The following is a 27,010-nucleotide window of genomic DNA, read 5'->3' as shown; positions in this document are numbered from 1 at the left end:
AGGAAGGAAGGAAGGAAGGAAGGAAGGAAAGAAGGAAGGAAGGAAGAAGGAAGGAAGGAAGGGTCTCAGAATCAAACTCAGACCATCAGGCTTGTGTAGTCAGCACTTTTACCAGCTGAGCCATCTCAGCACCCTGAGGTCTTAGCTGAGTTTAATTGGCCATGCCGTTCCTACAGTGCTGCTTGGGTTTGTTTGTTTCCCCAACAGCATCCTGGTCTTCTGTTTTTAAGTTAAATATCAGGAAGGGCACCAGGAAGCCAAACAAGGGCTGAGCCATGGTTTTCATTCTGAGGTCCTTCTGAGAAGGTCAGTTTCAGACCGTTGGCCTGAGCTGGCTCTCACAGTCTGTTTCTGGCTCGGGTCCACGGCAGCCTTGGTGTGGGTGCAACATATCCACAGCTTGACACCTGTAACTTTAAGAGGTGAACTATTTGGCATATTTAGTGAGAATTTGGCACATTTTGTGTAGTGCCGGTCAAGTCTTTCAAGAACTGCTGGGATCCAAGGTGTGTCCATACTCTTGGAGGTCTTCTGAGTCCTTTTGGAACAGTGGAGGTGGGTGGCCAAACGTGATCTCAAAGCTCTCCCCTCCCCAGCCTTTTACTATTGTGCTTTTGTTGTTTGTTTGAGTCAGAGTCTCATTAGCCCACGGTGGGTTTGAATTCACTATATAACCAAAAATGTTCTTGTAGTCCTATTTTTCTGTACCCACCTCACTGATGCTTCCATTACAGGCATGTGCCAGTACATTTAGCCTCATCTCCTATTTAATTTATTTAGATTTGTTTTGAGACAGAGTCTCAGTATGCAGCCCTGGCTGGCCTAGAACTCGCTATAGAACCAGTAAAACAACTGGTCTACAGATCAGGCTGGACTCACTCACAGAGACTCTCTTGACTCTGTCTCTAGAGTGCTGGGATTAAAATTGTATGCCACTATGCCCTATCCCTCCCTTTTAAAACACAATTATTTTATTTTGTTCTCATATTAGAAGTTACTAGTGTGGAAAGGAGACATTTTATATGTTTATCTGTCATTTGTACCTCACTAGATCCCACCTGGACCCTCATTTCCTCCTGAAACCCTGATGGAGTTATCTTTTGGGTGACTCACACTTTGAGAGAAGATGGATGCTAAGAAAATAATTAGAGAGATGTGTTTGGGGGCAATGGCAGAAGGACAAAGAGTAAAAGAGGCCAAACGTGAGACAGACCACCTGATAGGAACCAGGCTTCAGCCAGCCATTGGGTCAGCTTGGCACAGAGCAAGTTTGGAGGGGAAGCTGGCCCAGCTGTTGATGGCCAGGGGAACATGTTTGACATCACACTTTGCAAGACCCTGTTGAGAAATCAGTACTGTATCCGGCATCCTTGTCTCTGGGAAGGTAACTTGTACAGAGTTGCTGGGAGAAGGGCCTGAGCTGAGGCCGTGATTGTGTCTCCATACCGCTGCCACCCTTCCACAGATGCTCTCCCTTGGGCCGCTGGAGTGGTCAGGGAGGTTTCCAATCTTCAAATGGCTGGAGCGAGCAGGAGTTGGTGGTGTTAGAGACTGGAGATTGCAATGAGAGAGGGCATAGGATACATCCCCAAAAGTGAAAGTGTCTCCTCACATACACTCTAAGAGGACATTTCTTGTCTGCTGCAAAGGAGATCCTTCAAGCCAGACTGCCACCATTGCCATCAGATCGTCTGTGCCCACTTGCTAAGATCATTACTGCTGTGTTTGTTGACTGTTGACCTTTCTTCCTAGAAGGAGTGGACGGGAGGGTCGTGGGTCCCCTCCTAATATGTTGTATGCAATTCTGCTTAATTGAAGACAGCCCCAGAGAAAGGCTAAAATATACAGACAGGGAAGGCCTAGGGGAGGAGGCTTCATCTACAGTCATAGGAGAATCTTCATCAACACTGGGTGTCAACCTTCCAGTGTGTCTGCTTTAGGATCATCTATGTTCCTGCCCATAACCCCTCACCCCTGCTGTGTAAGTAATGGACTCATAGGTTCCTCAGAGTGAATTTTGGTGGAATCTACCTCTGTTTGTCACTGAGACCCTAGAAGTAAGGGTAGAGATCGCTTATGTCTCCCTCAGGGAGGAATGTTGTGGGATATTTGTACATTGTGTGAAGATGTATTACTGTGATTCGTGTAGTAAAGAGATGAAAGGCCAATATCTAAGTAGAAGAAAAGATAGTTAGGATTTCTGGTAAGAGAGAGAACTCTAGGGGAACAAAAGGGAGATGCCAATAAGACGCTAAACAAAGTCGGACGTACAACATTGTGGAAAGATAACAAAACCATGTGGCAGAACGTAGATTAATATAAATGCACTAATGCAAGTTGTAAGAACTAGTTGAGAGCAAGCCTAAGCTAAGGTTGATTGCTCATAATTAATAAAAGGTTTCTATGTCATTATTTGTGAGCTGAAGATACAAAGGAAAGTCCGACTATGGAGGAATTTTAGCAACCGTAGTTCTTTCTCCATTGCTTTTGGTCTGTGAGTTTTAAGCTTGAGTCTAGATACCAGTAATGTAAAAATGTAATAAAATGACCATTTTATTTATTCATCTATTTATTTGTGTGTGTTTGTGTGTGTGTGCAGGTTGTATGGAACATGTGGAGGTCAGAAGACAACTTGAAGCAGTTAGTTCTCTCCTTCCACCATGTAGTCTCCAGGATCACTCTCAGGTCACCAGGTTGGAGGGTAAGTCCTTTTACTCACCGCGATGGGTGATTAGCCTGTGATGGTAATACTGTCACCTTTACAGGACCGGGGATCACTAGCAGACAGGCCTCTGAGCATGCTGCAAAGATTAGTTGATTGGGTTAACTGAGATGGGAAGACCCTACATAAAAGTTGGCAGTGCCATTCCCTGGGTTTGGATTCTGGACCTCACAGGAAGGAGGGAGCCAGCTGAGCAGGAGCATTCATCCCCCTTTTTTTTTTATCTGATTGCAGATACAGTGTGACCGACTCCTTCAAGTTCCTGCTGTCCTGATTTCCCCATCGCGGTGGACTGCACCATTAAACTTTAAGCTAAAACAAACATTTTCTCTTCTAGGTTGCTTTTCTTTGGGACATTTTGGCACCAGAAAAGTCATTAAAATAGCATTGAGATTGAGCACCACGAAAAAGAAGAGAAAAGACTCGTCATTTGTGTTTGCAGTCAATCTTTTTCGGGTATCCTGCCTCCCTGTCACAGGCAGACACCCATATATCTGCTGTTCCATAGATTTGCCTTCTCTCGACATTTTCTTTAAAAAAGAATCACACAGTATGTCCTCTTCTGTTCTAGAGTCTTTCATTTGGCATACCCTCCCCCAGCCCAGGCTGGCCTAAAACTCACTGTGTAGGTCAAGTTGGCATGAAACTCCCAAGTGTTAGGACTGGAAGGTATGAGCCCCCAGGATTAGTTGCATGTTGTCTTCAGTCTTATTCATAAGCCAGCACGTTCAAGGCATCCCACAGTGTGGATATACATACGTTCATAGCTTTTCTGGTCATGTCCCTAGAGCTGGATATTTTGGTTGGTTCCAAGCTTTGGCGTCTACACACAATGCCATGACAAACCCTCCCCATGGAAATTTTGTCAGCATGTCTGCTGGACAGATTTTTAGAAGTGTGATTCCTGGACTAGACAGCGTGTGTGTTAAAATAGAAATCGGTCATTAGCCAGGTGTGGAAGTACACACCTGCTGTCCCAGTGCTCAAGAGGCTGAGACAGAAGATTGCAAGTTCAAGACTGGCCTGGTTTACATAGCTAGACTGGAAGCTGTCTTGATTTGCTGAGTAAAGGAGCCCATCCTGCAGAGACTGGGAATGTCTGTGCAGAGGCATCATCAACTCAGAGGCAGACTGACTGGGATCAGGACAGAGATGTTAATGTAAGTACAGGAACACAGTTCGGAAGCCAGAAAAGCAGGCTCAGAGTAGGCAGATCTAAGCAGAGAAGGACGGGGACCTTAGACAGTCAAGGCTCAGAATGCAGCAAGGAAGAGAAGAATCAGCAGATCAAAGACAGCCCTGGATTTGCCCTTATCCTTGTGATGCTCTGACTGGTAAAGACTTTGTGCCAAGACTGCTCACACGAGGTGGGGGTGGGTCGGCAACATTCACACCAGTGCGATTCAATCTTGGCTTCTTTTGCACTGGGTTTTTGGTTCCTCCTGTTTTCTGTGCACACTGACATTCCCAGGCCTTGTTGGAGGAGCAGAGAGCACAGACCTAGAACAAAGGTGAGCCTGCACTTGGCCCCCTCTCTTTGACAGTCATCTTGAGGACTCGTCTGACCAGGCACTGCGCTCAGGCAGAACAACACCTGTCCCCTCTGGCAACGATATGTGTTCTTCAGCATTTCCATCCTGCTGAATCAGAGGCATAGCTGAGTCATGCTTGTTTCTTGTTCCTGATTCTGAGTTCAGCGCAGGGCCTGGCACTGGATGGGCATAGGGTAGGACCTGATGCTGGTTTATTATTGCCTGAACATTTTCGTGAATTATGAACACTGTCTGCTTTGGAGCTTTCTTATACCCTCCAACCTTGCTGAACTATAGGGTTCAATCTCTTTCCTGTGCCCATAATAGGCTGTTCAGAGACAGGGTCCCCTCTGACAAACCCTTCAGAGACAAACCCTGTTTGTTTGATGCGCTGCGTGTCCCAATCCCCCCAGCAAGTCTGTCAGTCACTGTATACTGAGGAAACAACGATTTTAGGGCTGGGGATACAGCTCAGTTGGTAATGTGTTTGTCAAGCATGTACCAAATCCTGGGTTCAAGCCCAGCACCATATAAACCAGGCACGGTGGTGCGCCTCTGTAATCCTAGAACTTGGGAGGATCCTTTGATCAAGTTCATGCCCAGTTATATAGGAAGTTTCAGGCCAATCTTGGGATATGTGAGACAGTCTAAAAATCTAACCCACCCAAGCTCACCCCTCCCAGCAAAGGAAACAAGAATGACTCAAATCCTTTGTCTCCTCCGATGTGTTACAAATCACTTCTCCACTCTGAACTAGTGCCTACTTGGCAACCTTAGATGAGGGTGGGTGTTGGAAAGGGGAGGGGCTGGGTAAAGAATTCTCAGTGAAATTTGCTGCTGGAGCTTCTGTGATCTCCTGGCCTCCCTGCTTCTCCAAGGAGATGAGCCAGTGACTTCCGACCCATGTCTTCTAAACCTGTTCCTGAGGCTTTTGAGGGCCTTTCCATCCAAGGACCTAGGAGCACTGGAGGAAGAATTTGGTGCCCTTTTCCCTCTGGTGATCCATGTTCAGCCAACGCAGGCTAGGTTGAGCACAAAAGCGCAGCCAGACAGGGACAGGTAGGGTTCTGTCTTCATCTTCTCACTCAGGGGAGAGTGAGATGGCTCAGCCAAGTAAGGACCCTTGCCACCAAGGCTGATGACCTGAGTTTGAGTCCCAGGAGCCATGTGATGGAGGGAGAATAGATTTGACAAATTGTCTTCTGACCTACACATGTGTGCTATCACACACACACACACAGAGAGAGAGAGAGAGAGAGAGAGAGAGAGAGACAGAGACAGAGACACAGAGAGAGAGAGACAGAAAGAGAGAGAGAGAGAGAGAGAGAGACAGAGAAAGACACAGAGAATGTAAAAAACAGTTAAAACAACACAAATTCCCACTCAGGTTTTTGCTCACTGTTGCCCAGCCTCTGCTTGGAAAGTCCTGAGATAAATACTCAACTCCAACTGATTTATATAGCTTCAAAAAGATATTTAATGATCACACTTTATAAGAAATTATAATGTACATAGTTCTGCATTGGTTCAGTGGGTTAAAGTAGACTTAGATTTTTTTGACAAACTGAGGTAAAACATAGATAACAAAAATTACCATTTTAGCCCCCCCCCCACTGGTTGAGGCCCTAGAGTTCTAGCCTGAGTTCTCAGAAATGTTAAGTAAGCACTCCACCAGTAAACAATACCTAGCCCTCATTTTAACTTTTTTTTTTTAATGCAATGGCAATGAACACTTTCACACTGCTGCACAGAAGTCAGGACTCGTCCATCATCCTAAACTAGAGCTGTGCCATCAAACACAAACGCCCCATCCTCTGTCATCCAGCCTCTAGCCATCACTATCTAATTATTCTTGGTACTTCTTAGTTGTGTAAACTTACAACATTTGTCTTTGGGGTCTTGTTATTCTGCATGGAAGCATGCTTTTAAGGCTCATTCATAGGCAATATGGGTCAGTTTCTTGTTCCTTTTCATTGTGGGATGGTCTCCTGCTGTGTGCATACACCATGTTTAACTTACCCATTTATTTGTGGGCTATCATTTTAGCTGTTTTGACTTTTGACTCTTTTGAATAATGCTGCTGTTATCATCAACCTACAAATGTCTGATCCCTTGCTTCCAATTCTTTTTGGTGTCTACTTAGAGGTGAACTTGATGAATTATGTAATAGTTCTATATTTAATGTCTTAAGGAAAGCGATATGCTGTGTCCCACTGTGCTGGGATACCGTTCAGGTCTACCAGTAAGGCGAAAACTTTCCCTTTCTCTACTTCCTTAATAACTCTTGCTATTTTCTCTCCTCCTTCTCTACCTCTTCCTTTTACTGGTAAGGACTCTGATGGGTAGGAGGAAGTATCTCACTCTAACTCTAATTTGTGCTTCTTAGAAAAGAGTATTTGGGGTCCAGTGTTAGGATGGACCAACTGCATCAGTAGGCATACAATATAGAAGGAGTGAACAGCCAGCGTAGGGGTTCTAAACTCTGCAGTGGGGGCTCTGGTAAGAATGTAGCCTCTGTCTCCCTGTAACTTTGAAATGTGTGTGGGTAATTCAATTCAGATACTACAGTCTGTGTACGTGAGCCATGCTGAAGGACAAGAAAGGACCCTGAAGGGCCACAGTGTAGGTGGACAGGCTTAGAGAGTAGTGGAGGTGTTCCCTGAAGAAGAGCCAACAAATGAAGGCCTGCCCTCCTTGGCTAAGAACTCCTTGCTGATAAGGCCGTGAGTAGCCATGATCTTGAGGAGCCCATAGCGGAACTTCTGGCCAATGAACGCATAGATGATGGGGTTAAGGCAGCTGTGCAGGAAGCCAAGAATTTCGGTAGCATTCAAGGCCCTGTCAATGTCATTGCGGCGCTCACAAGTCTCCTGGATCAGTTTGGTCCTCATGAGGGTGTCTGCGAACAGGACCAGGTTGTGGGGCAGCCAGCAGAGCAGAAAGACAAGCACAACGGCAAATATGACCCGCATGGCCCGGTGCTTCTGCCCCATGTGGGCCTTAAAGAGCGTGCGCAGTGTGGACCCGTAGCAGAACAGCATGACCAGCAGCGGCAGGAGGAAGCCGAAGGTCTGAGGCAGGAAGCGCAAGACTATCCTCCACTTGGTTGTGTTGTTACCTGCATCTTCATAGCAGACTAGGGTTAAAGAGTTTGCCTTAACGGTATTACGCAGAATTAAGATGGGCAGGGACACAAATATGGACAGTATCCACATGGTGATGCATACAAACTTGACCAAGTGTCTCTTCTGGATCAGTGTGCTTGTGGCATGAACGATGGCCAGGTAGCGGTCCATGCTGATACAGGCTAGTAACAGGACACTACTGTAGAAGGTGACTTCCTTCACGAATGAGAATATCTTGCACATGGCTCTGCCGAAAGTCCAGCCCTTTACCTTGGATGCAGCCCAGACAGGCAAGGTCAGAGCAAAGAGCAGGTCAGCAATGGCGAGGTTCAGCAGGTAGACGTCGGTGACGGAGCAGGAACTCCGGTTGTATAAGATGACCAGCATCACCAGGGAGTTTCCCACAAGGCTCAGCAGGGTTACCAGGACATATATTATAACCACGGCATATCTGTTGATTTCTAAGGTCTCTGGGTGGCATGGGGCAGCATCTGGTAGAATGGGGGGCAGGTCAGAGCTATAATTGTAATTATCAATTTCGCCACTGAAGAAATCTTCAATGTTGAAATTCTCCACATTGAATTCTTCCATTTTGAGGTAAACTTAATCCTGTCAATAGAGAAAATGATGGTTACTACATAGCAAAGTGACCTTGTTTCTTGTCTTTCCAACCAAGGAACTAGGATGTAAGGATTTGTTACATTGGCTTGCATAGAACAAGGAAGACATTTTCCCCTTCAAATTTTAAGTTGATAGCAGTAAGCGTTTGAGACAAAATAGTAGACATTTGGGGGGGGGGGGATAAAGATTACAGTTCCCTTCAAGACACTTTTTTTTCTTGAAGTAGGGTCTTGGTTGGCCTCAAACTTATTGTGTAGCCAAGAATGTACAAATGCATTATATACATGTGTGAAAATGTTATCATTAAGCTCACTGTTGTAAATAAATAAAATATACTAATAAAACATTAAATATAAAAAGGTTAATTGGAGAGCACTCAGTTTTACAAAATAAATCACAAAATTTACAAAAATAATTTACACATATTAAAATAACAATAAAAATAACAAAAAGTGGGGTTGGAGAGGTGGCTCAGTGGTTAAGAGCAGTGGCTACTCTTGCAGAGGACTCAGGTTTGGTTTTCAGCACACGTCTGTAACCCCAGTTCCAAGGGATGAGATAATCTCTTCTGGTCTCCTCAGATACCAGACATGCACATGATATACATACATACTTGCAGTTGAGACACCCACACACATAAAAAAATTTTAAAAAATCACTTTAAAAAAGAGTAACAGATATGGGTTGGAGGCGGAGCTCAGTGGATAGAATGCTTGCTTGGCACACACATAGTCCTAGGCTGGATTCCCAGAACTCAATAAAACTGAATAAATTGTGGGAGAGCACATGCCTGTAATCCCAGCACTCCGCATATGTAGGTAAAGGAAGGAAAATCAGGACTTTAAAGTCATCTTTGACTGCAAAGTATGTTCAAGTCTGACCTATACCTTATGAGAACCTGTCCAAAACAACAACAACAGCAGCAAAAATCAAAACAAACAACAGGTTGGGGAAGTGGAGGGGAAGTGACTTATTGAGTAAAAGGGCTTGCTCCTGAACTTGACCACCTGATTTTGGTAGGTAGCTAGATCTTGGAAACCAGGGAATAAGCAGGGCTGTGAGTCGCTCCCAGTCCCAGGCAGCAAGGGCAGGCTGGATGCTCCATAAGGAGACCACGAAGGCGGGATGCAAAGCCGACAATCAGAGGAGAGGGCCAGGAGGAACTAGCAACACTCAGTCGCGGGCAAAGGGACGAGAGTGCTGTTTGTGTCTTAATGTGCTCATTTCTAGAAGGGATGAGTTAGTGACTGAAGGGACAAAGGGAAGGATGGGAGATGACAGTTGAGGTCTGCTTTGTGCAAGGTTACCCTTGTCCTCACTAGTGCATAATTGGCCCTTGTTTCCTGGGGGGAGGGGAGAAGATGAGGCCCAGAGAGGCTCAGGAACCAGCTGCACTCACAGGGTTGTCCTGGTGCTGCTGGATTACAACTCAACAATGCTTCCAGTCTAACACTGGAAGATCATACCTCTTACGTTAGGTATGCTCAACGCCTAATCATTTTGCTTTATTATTCCTCCTGAGGGTTGGCTATATGCTAAGCACATATTCTACTCTAGAGCTACGACTTCATATATATCTAAATTCTTGAATTATCTTTCAGAAAGTGTGGGCACAGTCCCCTCTTATTGCTTGGAAACTTGGGCGTCACCATCTTTCACTATTCCTTAGGTTGCAAATTAACAAAAAAGCTATCGTTGGAATGGTAGCCAAACATCAACAGAGTGCTCTATCGTGGCCTCCGGGATGCAGTAGGAACTGCTGAATTAAATGGACGTGCCAGCTCCTTGAAACGCACACTAGCCCAGAAACTCCATGGGTGGGATGACTTAGGGAGCTGCACAAAAAAGTTGGGGAACTTTTCAGGCCCCAAACATTCAGCTAATCTTTCTGATGACAGATAAGCCAGTCATTTTACTACAGCTCTGATCCTCATTCTTTTGAGAAACACAGTCCATAAATGCAGGGGTGTGGGAGGCCCAGTGCTGGGTGCATCTCCACACCCATTTGAAGCCCAGGCAAGGACGGTAGGCAGACTTGGGAAGGCTGCAGGTAGGGGCTGGGCTGCAGGTAGTTCTAAGTAGTTTTTGGAAGATGTAGGAAGGGGGTCAGGAGTTCTTCCTCTATGGTAAGGATGCCTAATGTTTAGGGGTCCAGCTACAGAGGGGAAAATACCCAGGGTCAGGCTAGGCATAGAGGGACAAAGAGAGAAATTCTAGATAGTAATACAGGGTGTTCCAGACTCACCAGCTTGCTAACTTTTCTCCTGTAGGGACACCTGAGCTAGGCAGCTGTGACCCATGAAGAGCGGCGGTAGTGAGAACTGTCTAGAGGAAGTGAGGGATGGATTAGATTGCCCAAGCAGGGGAGGAACTCCTGAGGGTGTGGGACACGTTTGATGACTTGAATATGAATTCCTAGCCGTGCCCACAGATGGAGTCATCTTATGGATTTAGAGAGTTCATATTGGGAAGTGATCCAATAAGTTTTTCTAGCCTGTCTCCCCAGGTTTCAGTGGGGGAGGAAACAGGCTCACATAAAGGAAGGGGTTTGCTCAGGACCTTACCTCCCTCTGCTAGGGTCTCAAAGCCACTGGCTCCTGCAGCCAGGGTCTGACTCTCGCTACTCCAGCAGCTCCAAGTGGGCCTACCTTACCATTCAGCTGTGCTGTTTCTCTTTTTTTTTTAAAGTATTTATTTATTATGTATACAATATTCTGTCTGTGTGTATGCCTGCAGGCCATAGGAGGGCACCAGACCCCATTACAGATGGTTGTGAGTCACCATGTGGTTGCTGGGAATTGAACTCAGGACCTTTAGAAGAGCAGGCAATGCTCTTAACCGCTGAGCCATCTCTCCAGCCCTCTCTTTCTGTTTTAAGCAGGGCAGTTCAACCACTCAGCAGAGCTGGACACCGAGGTCCCATCACTTGCAGCCACTCTCTGGTTTCTGTCTCCCCTAAACTCTTCAAAAGCACCCAGATTCTTCGTCCTTTTGTTCGCCTCTGAGTGGCTTCACCTGACAGGGGTCTCCAACCCTTCCTGCCTTATCTTTTCCTTTTCTCCCAGCCACCTGCGCAGACCATGGGCCCAGTTTTGGGTGCTGCTTGGCAGTGAGTTGAGGATGTCAGTTCCAAGGCATTGCTGACCCACCCTGGGAGCCAACACCCTCACCTTTGAAAACAGCCTTTGGATAAAAGTGATAAAAACATTGACTGTTGTGGAATATTACTTTACGTAAAGATGTGTTATATTTGTTTGTGTTGCATTTGTTTAACCATGTAAAGATGTGTCGCTGTGCCTGCCCGAGGCACCTGATTGGTCTAAACAAGCAGCCGAATGGCCATTATTTAGGCGGTAGAGGGATAAGCAGGGCTGGCGGGCAGAGAGAACAAGTAGGAAGAGAAATACAGGCTTGAGAGTGAAGAGGGGGAGAGAACGAGGGAGAAAAAGAGAGATGCCCAGGGCCATCCAATCAGGCAGCCACCAGACAGACAGACATGGGGTAGGACACAGAATTTCTTTTGGAAGGTAAAAAGCCCTGAGGCAAAATGTAGATGAAGGGAAAGAGGGTAAGTTTTAAGAGCTAGTGGGACAAGTGAAAGAGAAGGTCGAGCACTCATAACTAATACTAAGTCTCCGTGTCATGGTTTGGGAGCAGGATGGTGGCCCCAGAGAAAGCCTGCTACAATGGACACATTTTGAAAAGGAGACACTAGGGATGTATCTTGTCCCCTTTGCTAGCAATTACAAATGAAAGGGTTACAAAAGGCAGAGTCATGGGCATCCATTATCTGCATGCCCATGGGACAGTGCTGGAACTTCACCACCTCTCGTTAGCCGCACACCAGAGTCTGAAGTGGTCTACCCTAGGGAAAGGGTCTTTGCATCCAGCCTGAGCAAACACTCCTTAGCATTTGTCAGGTTTCTTTCCCCTGCTGGGGAAGAATGAAATGATCTTGGGCCAGTGGACTCTAAAACCTGATAGTGCAAGGATGGTTACTCATGAGTTAGTGGCAGATGCGTGTGACACACACACATATACGTACACACACACACACACACACAAGGACACATACGTGGACATGCATATATGCACACACAACGCAGCGCTAGCTTGTCCTGTGAGTCTTCGAATGGAGATAGAATTTCTACTGATGGCTGTTCTTTTCCATCCCACGTCAGTCAAGGTCCGGGAGAGGAGCAAGCCCACCTCTTTTTCAGGGCTGAGTCCTGGGAGCACCTTCACAGGCTCTGGCCTGGACAACAGCCGTCACGTTAGCTGTAATCTGGATGATCGACTGGCTTGCAGCTCCCAGGCTTCTCACCATTTATTTTATATTTCATCCCTCTCGTTAGTCTATGCAGTCGGCACGTTCTGGGTGAGGAAACCAGGTCCCAGGAGGTGAAGCAACTCACCGCGAGTGACACAGCTGGACTGGGCTGTGAACTTTTTAAATCGATTCTAAAATCTGCTCTTAAGTGTTCTTTTATCAAATGCCACAAGGAGCAGGCTCCCAGCCTCAGCTAGCCTCAGGTTTCCACAGGTCCTGCTCTTTTTAGACAATCAAATACCATTAGTGTGGAAAAGGAGCCCAGATTGGACATTTCTCAATCACCCACTTCTGTTTTTTTTTTTTCCTCCTCCTATGTAGCCTAAGCTGGGCTACGTGAAAGCCCATATTAAAGTTTTATTTTTTTTTTTTATTTTTTTAAAAAAAGAGTTCTAATCTTGGTCCTGCCCTCAGGGGTCAGGGCAAGAATATCGTCTGTCCCTGGGCCCTGGTGTTCTCCTAGACGACGCTAGGCTGTTCCAAATCTTCTCTGCCCAGAATTGTAGCCACAGCTCATTTAACTCTAAATGAAAAGTAATTACAATAGAGTAGAATTTACCTCACTGGTAGTTGGGGAGATGATTCTCGGCAAAAACACTCGCCGCTTCTCAGATGATCTGACTTGGATCCCTAGACCCGTGTGAAGAAATGATTTCACAAAGTTGCCCTCTGACCTCCACACAGATTCCGTGGTACACATACATACACACAATAACTTTTAAAAAACTAATTTACTTAATTGGCCATTATAGCTACATTTTGAGGGCTCGGTGGACACCGGTGACCAGCGGCTTCCGTATTAGCCAGTTCAGATATGGTGTGTGCCTATTGAAGAAAGATCTTTGACATAGCCCCAGCTAACTGAAAATGGAGATTGCAGCTCTAAGGTTATACAATGCAGTGCGCCACTTCCCAGGGCTCCAGGAAAGGCAGAGTTCTAGGTCCCTTCTACCCGAAGTGCATTCCCAGACAGTGACGGATCAGCTCTCCTACCTGCAATCGCTCCACAACGCTGTCCTGGGTGAAGCGGCCTTGCCTCCCTGTGCCTCAAGGCTTGGAAGCAGTCAGGGCTGTTGGACTGGCAGCAAGTGAGGCGGCTGTGATGGGGAAGCTTCCGACCTGGGCTACCGATGGGGAAGTCCTGGAGGCCCTTGGGACCAAATGTCCCACCCCCGAGGGAGGTGTCCTACAGAGGAGTAGCTAAACTGTTCTGGAACTCTGACTTCAGGCTCAGGTTCTAACTGGGGATTCTGCGGGGAGCCTTTGGGCTTTTCATGTCTTCCGATGGTTTCTGGAGGAGACTGCCAATCTGAAGGCAGAAGTCAGCTTCCTTCCCAGACTATGCCTCTTTTTTTTTTTTTTTTTTTTTTTTAAACAGGGAAGATGTGGGCACCCCCAGACCCCACTGGTGGACTTGTCTGAACTTGCACTCACACTTCCTTCCTTCCTCTCAGGGTCAGCAAGAGAACGGGTACTTCTGTTTCTTGTGAGCCCCTGCCCTGCAGGGGGACCCGAGGCCATCTCCCCCGCTGAGAATCTGCCTTCTGGCACCACAGTTGCTCTCCGTACTTCCCTGCCTCTTATTTGCCGCGCCACAAACATGCTCCAGAGGGTTTCTTTTCCTACTCTGTGAATGGGGACCAGTAAGGCATGGGTTGGCTGGTGGGGAGGGTGCCTGGCAACCTTTTTCCTTCAGTTAAATTGTTCTTGTGTTGGCAAAAGAGTATCTCAAGACAAGCAGCCTGAAAATGAGACAAGCAATACACAAGCGCATACATAGAACCTGGAACTTTCTTTCCACTCATCTTTTCCCATGGTGACCACCATCTACATTGCTGAGACCAGGCTATACCCTATCTTAAGCTACTCCATATTGTACAAAAAAAACCATACATGTAACTATTTTGTCTGCATATATGTATGTGCATCACACGCATGCCTTCCTGATGCCCTTGGAGGTAAGACAAGGATGTTGGATTCCCGGGAACTGGAGTCATAGATGGTTGTGAGTCACCAGATAGGTGCTAGGAATTGAACTCAGGTTCTTTCCAAGAATAAGTGTTCTTAACTGCTAAGCCCCATGACAGATATCTTTGTGTGTATATCTTTCCAGATTTTTTCCATATAAATACAAATGTGTTTTTTCTTTCCTTTTTTTCCCTCAATAAAGACAATATTTTATTAGTTGCATTGTCTTGCACCTTCACAAAGTGTCATGGACATATCCTGTGTTAGTGTATAAGGGCTCGTACCTTTTCAGTGACTGTTCAAATCTTCTCATCTTTGATTTCTATATCATTTGACTTCTTCTCTTCTCATTTACCCCGACTTTTTCTGGGTGTCATTTGCTGCTTAAAAGTTGTCCCAGATGGCTGTTCCTGGATGTCTTACCTGGACCTTCTTGTCTTTCTCTGTCAGCTCTCTGTGGTGAGTCCACCTGCCTCTGTGGCTTCAGTTAGTAGTACCACCGGTCAGTGTCATTAGCACCTACGTTACCAGCTTCTCTCCTAAGTCCCAACGTTGTGTGTGATGATTACCTGGAGTCTCCCTTAAGATCCCCAGATGCTCCAAACTTAGTATGTACTACACCCTAGAGCAGTGGTTCTCAACCTTCCTAACGCCGCGACCCTTTAGTACCGTTCCCTGCATTGTGGTGACCCCAACCATAAAATCATTTCCTTGCTACTTCATAACTGTTATGAATCATAGTGTAAATATTTGACATGCAGGCTATCTGGTAAGTCACCTCCTGGGGGTGACGATCCATGGTTTGAGAACTGCTGCTCTCGTTCTGCCACGCTCTCTCCTGACACCTGTTCTGTTACCTGCGCCTCTGCCCCAGCTGGCGACGTGTGTGCCCTCATCTCACGTTTCCCCTGCTCTTCTTCCCCTTCCCTCTTGCCTATCTTCTCTACACCACCTTTGCCGACAGGGTTAGGCAACACTTCATCCTCTCTCCTAAACTACATCAGTAGTTATGCAACAGTTGTGGGTTCCAGAGCTGGGGTGGCTGAATAGAATCCACTAACTGGTTATAAACTCACAGCAAGCAATTTGATCTCATTCGGTCTTAGTTTTGCCATTTATATTATGGGCGCAATGAGAACACCTACTGCACATGGCTGTTAAGGGGACCAGAGGAGTCTCTATGAAGCATTTAGAATGGTGTTCAGCACCTCCTCCTCTGTCTCCTTTCTTCCTACATGATGGCTGCCTCAAGTCTTTCCCTTCAATCCCCCATACACTCTGCTGCCAGAAAGATCTTTCTAGAAGATAAATATACTCAGTTCATATGCCTCTTAAAAAAACTTTGGGGACCTTCAACAGCCTCAAACAAAGTCAGTCCTGATTGGACACTTGATACCGTTGTGGCTGACCCCTATTACTTCTGTCTATACCTTGAATTCTAACCTCTGAGAACCCTGTGCAGCTCCCTAGGGGTTGTTCTATTTCTATGGGGGCCTTGGTGTGCACTCCCTTTCCTTGGATACTCTTCAAGCCCTCTGATTGGATTCTCCTTTTTGTTTCCAGATTTGGTTCAGGTTTTGTGACCAGACATCTGGCTGTTTATCCCTTTTGATGTGGGATGCCCTTCTGTATATGTTGCTATTATTGGCTAATGGATAAAGCTGTTTTTGCCAATAGATTAGCAGAGTAAAGTCAGGCAGGAGATATTTAGAGAGAGTAGGTGGAGTCAAAGAGATACCATGTAGTTGCCGAAGGAGACAGACTCCAGCCAGAACCTTATCTGGTAAACCATAGCCTTGTGCTTATACATACATTAATAGAAATGGGTTAATTCAAGATGTAAGAGCTAGCTAGAAATATGCCTAAGCTATTGGTACAACAGTATTGTAATTAGTATAGTTTTTGTATGATTATTCAGGTCAGGGAGGCCAGGAACTAAAATGAGCAGTCTCCCTACAACATGGTGCCAACATGGACAACAATATCCACATAAAACCCAAGAAAGCATGGGAAGGAATTTTAGATACAAAAGAACAGAGTTAAGCACAGTTTCTTGGTAGCAGCATATTTTCAGACAGGTTCTGTTTTCTGGTGTCAAAGTGGCTTCTTTAAGAGATTTCCTGATTCAGCTTTAGTGGCAAAAATGGCTTTCTGGTTCTTGCTGGCAGCATGAACTCTGGCTCTTTTGGGAGGTTCTGCACTTGAACAGGATTTGTGAGCAGCTGCTACTAGTTGCCTAATGGCAACATAGACTGTTGTGTCCCTGAAGCTGGGGCAGTGAGCATGGCTCACAGAGCTGGTGGTGAATGTTCCTTTGCCAAATTTGACTGGGATGGGTCAAAAGGCAAATCAGCCTCAGTCCTAACCATGCAACTTAGTATTTTAAAAAGTGTTCCTGGTCAGAAAATGATTATGGATATGCAATAAAGACAGATTCAAATGAAAAAGACCTCTGAATGGGTCACAGTGTTGGAGAAATGTATGTAGGCTTGAGAGAGAGAAGAAAAAGAGTATAGACAGTTATAAAAAGAAGTCTTTAGAAACAGTAAAAGTACAGACAGTCATAGATTAAGGGAGTAAAGAAAAATAAGCAATGTAAAGATGGAAAATACACAGAGAATCTAGATTATGCATATTATTGTGTTTTCTTTGAATTTTTTGGCTGCAGAGAGACATTTGATTCTGGGGGCTGCTAAGCTAAACCAACATATATATTTTAAAGGTATCTTGACTTCAAAATTTGGGTCTAAGGATATGTTATTATGGAAAAGAGGTTCTGCTTTGGTTTCCACAGATGATGAGAATGTGTGGATTCTTTCCATGCTAATGTGGTTTGATGAAACATGATCCCCAAAAGGTCTCTGTTAACCCTAAAAATACTTTGTCCAACAAACAGCAGGAAGCAGTTTGAAGAAAATAATGCCCAAATTCCCCAAGTGATTGTTTATAAATGTTTGTTTTCATTTAAAGGGGGTTAATTATAAGTGATTAATGGTCACAGTCAATTTCTAAAAAAAACTAAGGGGGATATTATATAGAAATGAATACATTGGTATGGATTTTGGTTTATTGATACAAATTTAAAGTCAATTTTGTTATACTATGTATATAAACATATATATTTCTACTCTTGCTTAAGGTATTATGTTTATGTAGCTCATTTTTAAATGTAATGCATAGTTAAAAAACACAGAGTAATAGATAGTTATATGTAATGACCAAAATTTTAATTATGTTAGTTATGTTTTCTGAATATATAGAGATATATTTCAGTTAGATAGATAATCTTCAGAACTCCAAAGACCTACAGAATACAGCATTTAAAATGTTTTAAGAACTTAGACTTTTCTTGACAATGAGACATGTCTGTTTCTGGCAACACCAATACTTCAGAGAGGTTGATGGGCACTGAAGATACCCGTTATGGAATTTGCTTTCAGTTTGACAAGGCTAGCCATTTGCACAAGAAACTTCTCTTGTCTGGACTGCTTTAGGGTATGCTGTATAAACTGGACATGCCAGATCTACAGAAAAATGACTGCTGAACTTGCCAAAAGAAGGTGAGACAGTATTTCAGGGTTCCTGCTCCACCAAAGATACTGCCAGACATTCTGCAGGACATAGAAGAAAGTTACTGAAAAACTGCCAATATAGGCAGAACAGATCTTCAAATTTCCTGCTTCATATAAAAGTCTGCTGGATACTATGGGCCTGTAGGCTGAAGATGGATGCCCCAATGTTACAGAAGAACTTTGGGTGACTGTCCAGGAAGTAAGAGGTCTCTGTCAATTCCAGAGTTTTGGAAGTTGCATACAATGCACTTCTTGTTTACTTAGGTAATAGTATATTCTTCTGGGGTCTTTGAAGAGTTGAAGATTGATAGTTAAAGTTTTTTTTTTAGTTATGATAAAAGATAAATTAGACATGAAACTTTGGACTCACAAGGAAAAAATAGATGATAGAATGTTTTCTTTAATTTTGCCAGATACAAATAGACTAAATATTGAAATTGTAATTCTCACTTGATATCTGTTTTGTTATATGTAATTTTACTATGTTAAAGTTAAAACCTTACTTTTTATTTAGACAGAAAAGGGGAGATGATGTGGGATGTCTTTCTGTATATGTGTTGCTTTTATAGGCTAATGAATAAAACTGTTTCAGCCAATAGCTTATCTGAGTAAAGCCAGGTGGGAAATTCAAACAGAGATATATAGAGAAAATAGGTGGAATCAAAGAGATGTCATGTAGCTGTCCAAGGAGACAGATGCTGGATCCTTATCAGTAAGCCACAGCCTCATGCTGATACACATATTAATAGAAATGGGTTAATTTAAGATGTAAGAGTTAGTTAATAAGAAGTCTGAGCTAATAGGCTAAGCAGTGTTGTAATTTATATAGTTTCTGTGTGATTATTTGGGTCTGGGTGGCTGGGAATGAACAAGCAGTCTCTGTTTATACCCTTTGCATCTGGAAAGCAGGGATTTGTGAGTTTGTCTCTGCCTCCCCAAATCGATCATAGTACGATGATGTCACAAGTGCTTCGTGCATTTTTGGTGGACACTGCTAAATTGATAAAGTTTGCGGGGGGGAGACCAATGGACACATGATCATCCCAAGGTTTGAAGAACTATGTCCAAACTGCTTAGAGCCTCTCCAGCAGAAACAAAGTTACATCAAAAATGACAATGCTGACCTCATTGGCTCAGAAACTGTGCTCAGGCAGGGCTCTGGCCCCTGCGGGGTGCTGCTCAGTGATATGGGAGACTCACTGGAGGTGGATGGGCATGGACCTTAAAGCCAGTGCTGGAGGACTGTTATCCTTGCAAGGCCACACTCTTGGGGTGGTCTATAGTTACCCCTGTGGAGCTCTCCTTTAAAAGGGTCTTCAGCTCGTTTGCTAAAGAGATTGGTGGGCTGTTCAAAAAGTGTTGACCTGGAGGGCAGAACTCAGCATTAGTCTTCCGTTGCCCAAACAAGGGATCTCAGGCTCAATTTCGTCATTCCTTTGCCTTCGAATCCTTCCTGAAGAGTTCTGCCCATCACTTTGTGACTGCATATGCTGAGGGTAAGTTTTTACCAGTGTACCAGAGCAGAAGTTCCTGTTGCTAAACCCTTACTCCATGCAAAGACAATAAGATGCAATGCTAGGCAGCCAAGACCCTCAGAGGCTGTCTCCAGGCTCTGGTCAGTACCACAGCATTGCTCAAGCACGGCAGAGGCTCCAGCAGAGTGGATGGGGGCAGTGTGAATGCCGGTCTAGAGTTCGTAGTGTTCTCTAGAAGCTGGGTCGGGCAGCTAATTGCCTTGTTCTAGAGCGAGCCCACATTTCTTCTCTAACAGGTTTCTCAGAAGTGCCCCAGTTAGTACCTAGTGGATGAGCAACACAGTTTGCATAAGCTTTCTCAGAGGCTTCCGGGAAAATGATGTTACTCAAGATCAACTCATCTCCTGTCTTTATCAGAGTCTAAGTGAGTTCCAATGCTGAGTCACCAGGACTGAGCCCCTCCCTCCTTCCAAGTACTCAGAGTGTGGGGCCCATTAAGTCACCATAACATGAAAGGGAAGGACCACTTCTGCCCACCAAACCCAAATGCCCCAGAGAGCGCTGGGATTCTCACATGTAGATGGTGGGATAGTAAAATACAAACCTCTTGGGAGACTACAGGAGCCTCTGCCACCCGCATCCACGGGGGCTGTGTTCATGGTTTCTCATTCACAGATTCAACTGACTGCAGGTTGAAAGTAAATTTGAAAAATTATGTCTACACTGGACATGCTCAGACTTTTTCTTGTCATCGTTCCCCACAGAACATAGAACACCATTTACATGGCATTTATACCGTCTTTCCCTAACCTGGAATTGGTTTAAAGACTGTGTGATGCTCGCATTGGTTTATGTTTACCGGACTTGAGTGTCTGGGTGATTGCTACTTGCAAAGATTTGGTACCTGCTGGGATTCTTCGAGCCAGTTTCCTGAAGACAACGGGAGACGACTGTTGATTTATCAGCTTTTGGAGAGTTACACGTCCTATGACCTGAGCACCTCCAGGTGCATTTCACCCCCAAAGGCCTCAGGTGCCCGGCATTTCATCCCTAGGTATTTTCTAGGAGAAATAAAAGTATAGATCTGCCAATGACTGTGCACGAAGCTTATAGGCGCCTCCAGGCAATAACTGCCAACTGGAAACCACTCAAATCTGAAGCAAGGGGTAATTGTGCGAGTAAATCCTGACAGTGGGATAATAGACAAGAGCCACAGGGCCTGGTGAGAAGGCGCAGAGGGTCCAGCACTTAACTGCTAAACTTGATGGTACAAGCTTGAGTCTTGGGACCCACATGGCAGAAGGCAAAAGACTTCTCCAACAGGTTGTCCTCTGACTTCCACATGAACCATGAATGTTGTAAGCATTACACACACACACACACATACACACACACACACACTCACACACACACTCACTCACACACACTCAGTAGGAAAGAACTGCAGGGATAATGCAACACCTAGACAAAGCTCAATCCAGTTATGACGAATAGAGGCAGCAATAAAAAGTGAACCGTACAATTTCATTTCTGCAAATTTCTAGAAAGTGCCTATGCTTCCTGGTGACACGAGGCAGGGTCAGGGATTGCCTTAGTATGGAGGCAGGGGTTGAGGGAGGGTGAGGAAGCTTTGTAGCCGATGTCTGTGTAGAGAGACGGCCTCATAAGTGTATATTAAAGAAAACTCAACTCATCAAATTTATGCAATGTTTATTATACGTCAACAGTACCCCTGTAAATCTATGAAAAATGAAACAAACCAATGATCCCTGAAATAGATTGGAGGGGGAGATTGCTAAGCCCAGTGTATTTGGGCTTCACTTCCTGTGAGGGGTTGGGGGAGGGAAGTGTGGATAGGAAACAGCTGGGCTTGGGCTGTTCTTATTCATGGTCACGGACTCACTGTGCCTCTAAAAACTTTACGAAGGGTTCATAGCCTGTCTTCCTTGCATCAGATGCAAGCATCTAGAGCTGAGGCATGTTCCATTCAGCCTCTTCCACAGGAAGGCAGAGCTAAGTCTGTCTGTGGACGGCCAGCACTAAGTCCTCTCCTACCCCTCACAGCTATGCTGGTGCCTCGGCTCACCAGCTTCCAGAAGAAAAGCATGGCCATACTTCAGGGAGGGAGTGAGCTGGGGGGTGGAGGGGGTGGCTGTCTTAGGCTCCTTTTGTGACTGGTCAGCTGATCTGGATTTCTTCCCGCTGGGCACAGGCTGGGCAGCAGTGCTCTCTCTTCTTGTAGTCTGCAGAGCAGGCGTGGCACACCAGGCCTCCACAGAGCCTGGGGAGCAGAGACAGGGAAGCCTGAAGTGGCTTCTAGGGGGGCATCTGCCGATGCTCATGGTCCAGCAGGACAGCCTTTGACTATCTCAGGATGCTTCCCTTTCCCACAGGCTGTCATCTAACTCAGGTGGCGGCTTCCCCTGGTGGTTTGTTTCCTTCTCCTGCTCTTCCCCATGATGTCAGTGGAGTAGGGAATGGGGGTGGGGGGATGGGGAATGAGCATCTGTACAGATGCTTTCTTTCTGTACAGAGGTGCTGGGACCCTCTCCCTAGACAGAAGCCTATCTGGGCATTCTGGGAGGCTGCTGGCCTCATCTTCTAGGAACTTCCCTCCTTTGTGACCCTGCCCACTGTTCTCTTTTAGGGGTCTCTTAGCAGCAGTAGCCAGATGGGGTGACACACGTGGGCACAGCTCTTTATAAGCACCCATTTCCCATGCCCTGGCAGGGTGGTGAACATCTGTAATGTCATCGTGCAGGAGTGGCTGAGTCAGGGGGATCCTAAGTTTGAGTTCCTCCTGGGTCACATGATGAGTTACAGGCCAGCCTGGGGTATGAAGAGAACCTGCCTCCAAATAACCAGCGAAACCAGGGCTAATGAGGTGGCTCAGCGGCACTTGCCACTGACTGGGATGACTTGAGTTCGATCCCTGGAACTCACATGGTAGAAGTGGACCAATTTCTGCAAGTTGTTCTCTGTTTTCCACACGTGTGCTGTGGCACACATGTGCATGTAAATGCATGCACGTGTATACGCGTGCGCGCGCACCCCCCTCCCCCACATACTGAAATAAATGTTAAAAAGAAAAATCTTAAAAGCCGAACAAATCAAACAAAACTAGGCATTTCCCTGAGTCCTTCCTTCCTCAGACAAGGGGCTGTGGGTTGTCCCAGACTCTGCCTTCCTGGTACCTGCAGGGATAGCGCCGAGACAGACGCCTGAAGACCTTGTTGCAGGCTGCACAGTGTCCAGCGGCCACGGTAGACAGCTGCTGGAGCCTCTGCCACTGGTGGTCCTTCTCGCTGATGGGTAGGGTGGAGGGGGAGACAGAGAGAGAGAGAGAGAGAGAGAGACAGGGAGGTGGTGATGGAGGAGACAGGGCCTCACATTGGCCTGAAGCTTGCCAGGTAGGTGGGGCTCACTAGCCATTGAGTCCCATAGATCTGTCTGCCTTTGCTTTGTTAGCACTGAGATTGGTTGAATTAGTCCTCATGTTTACACGGCAAGCATGTTACTGACTGACCTAGCTCCCTGGTCTTCTTCAGTGGTGTGTGTGTGCTCGTGTGCTCATGTGTGTGCGTGTGCATCTTACTGACTGACCTAGCTCCCTAGCCCTCCTCAGTGGTGTGTGTGTTATTGCTTGTATGCATATATGTAGACAAAACACTCATATGTAAAAATACATACAAAAAATCAAATAAGGGTTTTGTGAGATGGCTCAGTGGGTAAAAGTACTTGCTGCGCAAGCCTGGAGACCTTGATCTGCTTGCTGGAATCCTTACAAAGGTGGAAAGGAGAGGGTGGACCACACAAAGTTGTCCTCTGACACATATGCCCCCACCATGCATGTGTATACAAACACACAATAATAAATAAGAAGTGTTTAAGTAAAACTCAAACCATACAGAGGGTTTATAAAAGCCTAGCCACCCTCCTTCTTCCTTCTCCAGTGACAAACTGTTTCTCCTTGGTATTTGTCAAGGTAAATACTCCTCTGGAGCCGTTTCTCCCTGGTATTCCTTCCAAACTCGAGTAACAGGCTTCCTTAGACAGAGGTTGTTCTCTATGGAGTTCCTTCCCTTGATCGTGGAGGAGCCATCTATCTGTTACTATGCCCACCGACTTCTCCTTCCTCCCACTGTGGTCCGGTCCCTAGTCTGGGTTCCTCTGCCAGTAACTCTGCTCAATTCGCAGAATATAATTCTGTATTCTCTTTCTCTCACCCATAAGCCATACCCTGAAACTTCCATTCTGCAAGCCTCCCGTCCCTTCAGCCCCCCACCCCCAACGTGTCACCTGCTAAAGCAACCATTGTGGAAACCACTAGCCATGAGTCTGCTTTGATATAAATCAAATAAGAGGAAAACTTTAGTTGCATCAGCTCAATATCTCAAGTTTGCAACTTCTTCATGAGATTAGTAACAATCGTATTGCAAACCACAAACCACTCATCTTCACAGAATATGATATTTTAATCTTTTCTTTTTGGGGGGAGGAGGTGTTGGGTTTTTCTGTGCAACAACCCAACTGTCCTGGAACTCGCTCTCGTAGACCAGGCTGGCCTTGAACTCACAGAGATCTGCCTGCCTCTGCCTCCCGAGTGCTGGGATTAAAGGTGTGCATCACCACCACCTGGTGAGTTGAATCTTTTCTATATTTAATATTCATTCACATATATAAAATACATTCACATTCCATTTTGTGCGTGTGTGTGTTCTTCTGTGTATGTACATATGTACATATGTCTGCATATGTGCATGTATGTTAAGGCCAGAAGTCGCCCTCCACCCTTTTTGAAACAAGGTTTCTCACTGAGTTTGAAGCTCTCTGATTGGGCTGCAAAGGCTGGCTAATGAGCTCTGGGGATTTCCTGTGTTGCCTTCCCCGTGCTGAGGTTATAGGTGCACACTGCTGTGCCTAGCTTCAATGCTGGGTGCTAGGGGAATCTCAAGTTAGGTCTTCACGCTTTTATGGCAAGTACTTTACGCACTGGCCATCTGTCCGGGTTCTGCATTCTTTTTTTTTTAAAAATCATTCCAATTGTCTTTTTTTTTTCTTTTTTAGAAAGGGTTTCTCTATGTAGCCCTGACTTGCTTAGCACCAGTACTGGATTCAATCCCCAGTATTGCAGAAGCCATACAAAATGAATAAGACAAATGAATAGCATTTATGTTATTAGATAATATATATGTTTCCTAAATAAGTTGTGCTTTTAAACTTATACCGATGTATTTATTGTACTCTATGTGTGTGAGCACATCCACACACCATGTACACAGGAGATCAGAGGACTCTCTGGACTGGCTTCTCTGCTCCCACCTTGTAGGTCCCACGAATTAAACTTGGCAGCAAGCGCTTTTCCTACTGAGTCCGCTTGCCAACTCTTTTCTTGAAAGTCAGGAAGACAGGATCTCTGATTGCGGCCCGGGCTGTCCTTGAGCCAATGGCTTCTGCTTCAATGTCTGAGTACTAGAGATAGTGTAGACACTCTGGGTCTTTCTGTAAGTTCCTTATTTTCTTTCTTTTCATTTTATTTTTATTTCTATTATTATTTTATCTGTATGGGTGTTTTGCCTGCATGTATGTCTGTGTACACATGCATGCAGGGTCTAAGGGGACTAGAAGAAGGTGGGTCATTCTCTGAGACAGGAGTTATAAACAGTTCTGAGCTGCCTTTTGGGTACGGGGAATCGAACCTGGGTCTTCTAGAAGAGTAACCAGTGCTCTCAACCACTGAGCCACCTCTCCATCCCTCTGAGTGTCTTTCTGAACTCACTGCATCTTCTGCTTTAACATATGATTTCCCTCTCATCATCATCATCATCATCATCATCATCATCATCACCATCATCATCATCATCATCATCATCATCACCATCATCATCACCATCATTACTACTACTACCATTACCATTGTAGTGGACAGGTTGTTTCTATGTAGCCCAGGCTAGCCTTGAACATGTGATTTTCCTCCCTCAGTTTTCCTCATTCCGGTAGTTCAGGCATGCACCCACTGTGCCTGACTTCCCCCGAATCCCATCTTGGTGGCTCCCTTTCCTTTCTCCTAGCTGGAACTGTTGCTCCCAGAACTACATCTTCTCCTTTCTCGGCTTACTTCCTTTTTTCTCTGGAGCACATCCTCAGCAAGCTTCTTAAGAAAGGCTGTGTGGGAGTTGAATTTTCTGAGACCTGTCTTATTCACACCCGTGGCCCTCACCTTCACCATTGAATTTATGGTTTATCTGGATGTGGAATTCTACTTCAAGAGTAGGCTTTTCTGAGAACTTGAGAGTTATTGCATCATAGACACCAACACATGTTGAGCACTCCTGTCCTTATGCGTTTTCCTCCAGACAATTTGAAAATCACATTTCTCTTTGCTTTTCTGAAGCAAATGCTGTATCTAGGTATGAGCAACAAATTTCCCCTTTTGTTTATTGTGTTGAGAATTTAGTGAGAGCTAAAGACTGGTGTCCATCAGAGCCTGCATTTTTAATCTTTATAATACCTTCTCAAACCTATTTAATTTTAGCCTTTTCTTTTTGGAAACCTCTGCCAGTTGGAGAGAGTATTAGGACTCCTAGACTGGTGTGTGTATGTGTCTGTGTGGTGTGTGTGTGTTTATACATATGTTCACGTGTGTTCACATAGAGGTCAGAGGTTGACACTGGGCATCTTCCTCAGTTACTTTCCACCTTGTCTTTTGAGACAGCATCTCTCAGTGAGCCTAAAGCTCACCATTTGGCTAGATTAGCTGGCTAGCGAGCCTAGAGATCCTCTTACATTCATCTCCCTAGCACTGGGTTTATGGGCATGCTACCTCTGGCTTTTAGCACAAATGTTAAGGATCCTAACTCTGGTCCTCATGATTACATGGCAAACATTTACCTACTGAGCCATCTTCATAATGCCCAACCTCCCCACTGATTTCTCTGTCCCCATTTCTGTTGTTACTTATACCTGTTTTTCCTGCTTTTATCCCATTTTCTGGGAACCTGCTTTTAATTAATTGACTAATTTAGTTAGTTAGTTAATTAGTTAGTTTTGGTTTTTTTGAGACAGGGTTTCTCTGTGTAACAGACCTGGCTATTCTGGAACTTTCTTTGTAGACCAGACTGGCCCCGAACTCACAGAAATCCACCTGCCTCTGCCTCCTGAGTGCTGGGATTAAAGGCGTGCGCCACCACCGCTCGGTTTATCTTTATTTTCTAATCCTTTTGGTGAATTAAACAAATCAACAATTTTATTTTATTTTATTTTCTGAGACAGGGTCTCACTACAGCCCACGGTGTTTCAGGACACACATCCTGCTGTCTCCACCTTCCCAGTGCTGGGATGACAGGCCTGGCTGTACACACACACACACACACACACACACACACACACACACGTGTGGTCAGAGATGGCTTTCATGAGCCGGTTCTCCCCTTTCACCACGGGCTCTGAGGCTTTGCTTCAGGCCAGCAGGCTTGTGCGGCAAGCGCCTGTATCTGCCCTCCTTGAATTATTTGTCTCCTCCAAGCCGACATTGTTCTCTTTTCACTGTTAACGTGTGGATTCCTTGCACAAGAATTTAGTTCTTGACAACTCCAGCAACCTGTTCCTTTTCATGGAACCTGAGACCAGTGGTGTCGGGTCCCCTGAGCTGCATGGAAGGAGTGC

General features: G+C 45.4%; 2 protein-coding genes and 1 long non-coding RNA gene across 5 annotated transcripts in view; 1 reads left to right on the top strand and 2 right to left on the bottom strand.

Moving 5' to 3' along the window:
• Window positions 1–3,399, top strand: part of LOC126489499 (uncharacterized) — a 27,558-nt gene extending 24,159 nt beyond the window's left edge. Inside the window, exons 3-4 of one of the 2 annotated variants that reach the window (XR_007588942.1) lie at window positions 2,600–2,701; window positions 3,060–3,399. This is a non-coding gene — a long non-coding RNA (uncharacterized lncRNA). Of the gene's footprint in view, window positions 1–2,599; window positions 2,702–2,956 lie in introns of both variants that reach the window. The other variant, XR_007588941.1, reaches the window with a different exon arrangement.
• Window positions 3,400–5,722: 2,323 nt separating this feature from the next.
• Window positions 5,723–13,459, bottom strand: Cxcr2 (C-X-C motif chemokine receptor 2). Of its 2 annotated transcripts, XM_050123813.1 has the most exons (3): window positions 13,324–13,423; window positions 12,890–12,960; window positions 5,723–7,988 (listed from the first exon to the last, which is right to left on the bottom strand). In XM_050123813.1, exon 3 carries the CDS (start codon window positions 7,968–7,970, stop codon window positions 6,891–6,893), a length of 1,080 nt encoding a protein of 359 aa, XP_049979770.1. In that variant the 5' UTR covers window positions 7,971–7,988; window positions 12,890–12,960; window positions 13,324–13,423; the 3' UTR covers window positions 5,723–6,890. The 2 variants fall into 2 exon arrangements, with proteins under 2 accessions (XP_049979770.1, XP_049979769.1); XM_050123812.1 differs by lacking the exon at window positions 12,890–12,960 and having other exon boundaries at window positions 13,324–13,459.
• Window positions 13,460–21,038: 7,579 nt separating this feature from the next.
• Window positions 21,039–27,010, bottom strand: part of Rufy4 (RUN and FYVE domain containing 4) — a 21,590-nt gene continuing 15,618 nt past the window's right edge. Inside the window, 2 exon segments of the mRNA XM_050123794.1 lie at window positions 21,039–21,626; window positions 22,540–22,650. Coding sequence (XP_049979751.1) covers window positions 21,524–21,626; window positions 22,540–22,650 — 214 coding nt within the window. The 3' untranslated portion in view covers window positions 21,039–21,523.

The sequence above is a fragment of the Alexandromys fortis genome, unplaced genomic scaffold, assembly GCF_014885135.2.
Source record: "Alexandromys fortis isolate MF-2015 unplaced genomic scaffold, M_Fortis_MF-2015_v1.1 scaffold_220, whole genome shotgun sequence".
In the NCBI taxonomy this organism is placed as follows: Eukaryota; Metazoa; Chordata; class Mammalia; order Rodentia; family Cricetidae; genus Alexandromys; species Alexandromys fortis.
The sequence above is the reverse complement of the archived record's forward strand: the minus strand, read 5'-3'. Positions and strand labels throughout refer to the sequence as shown.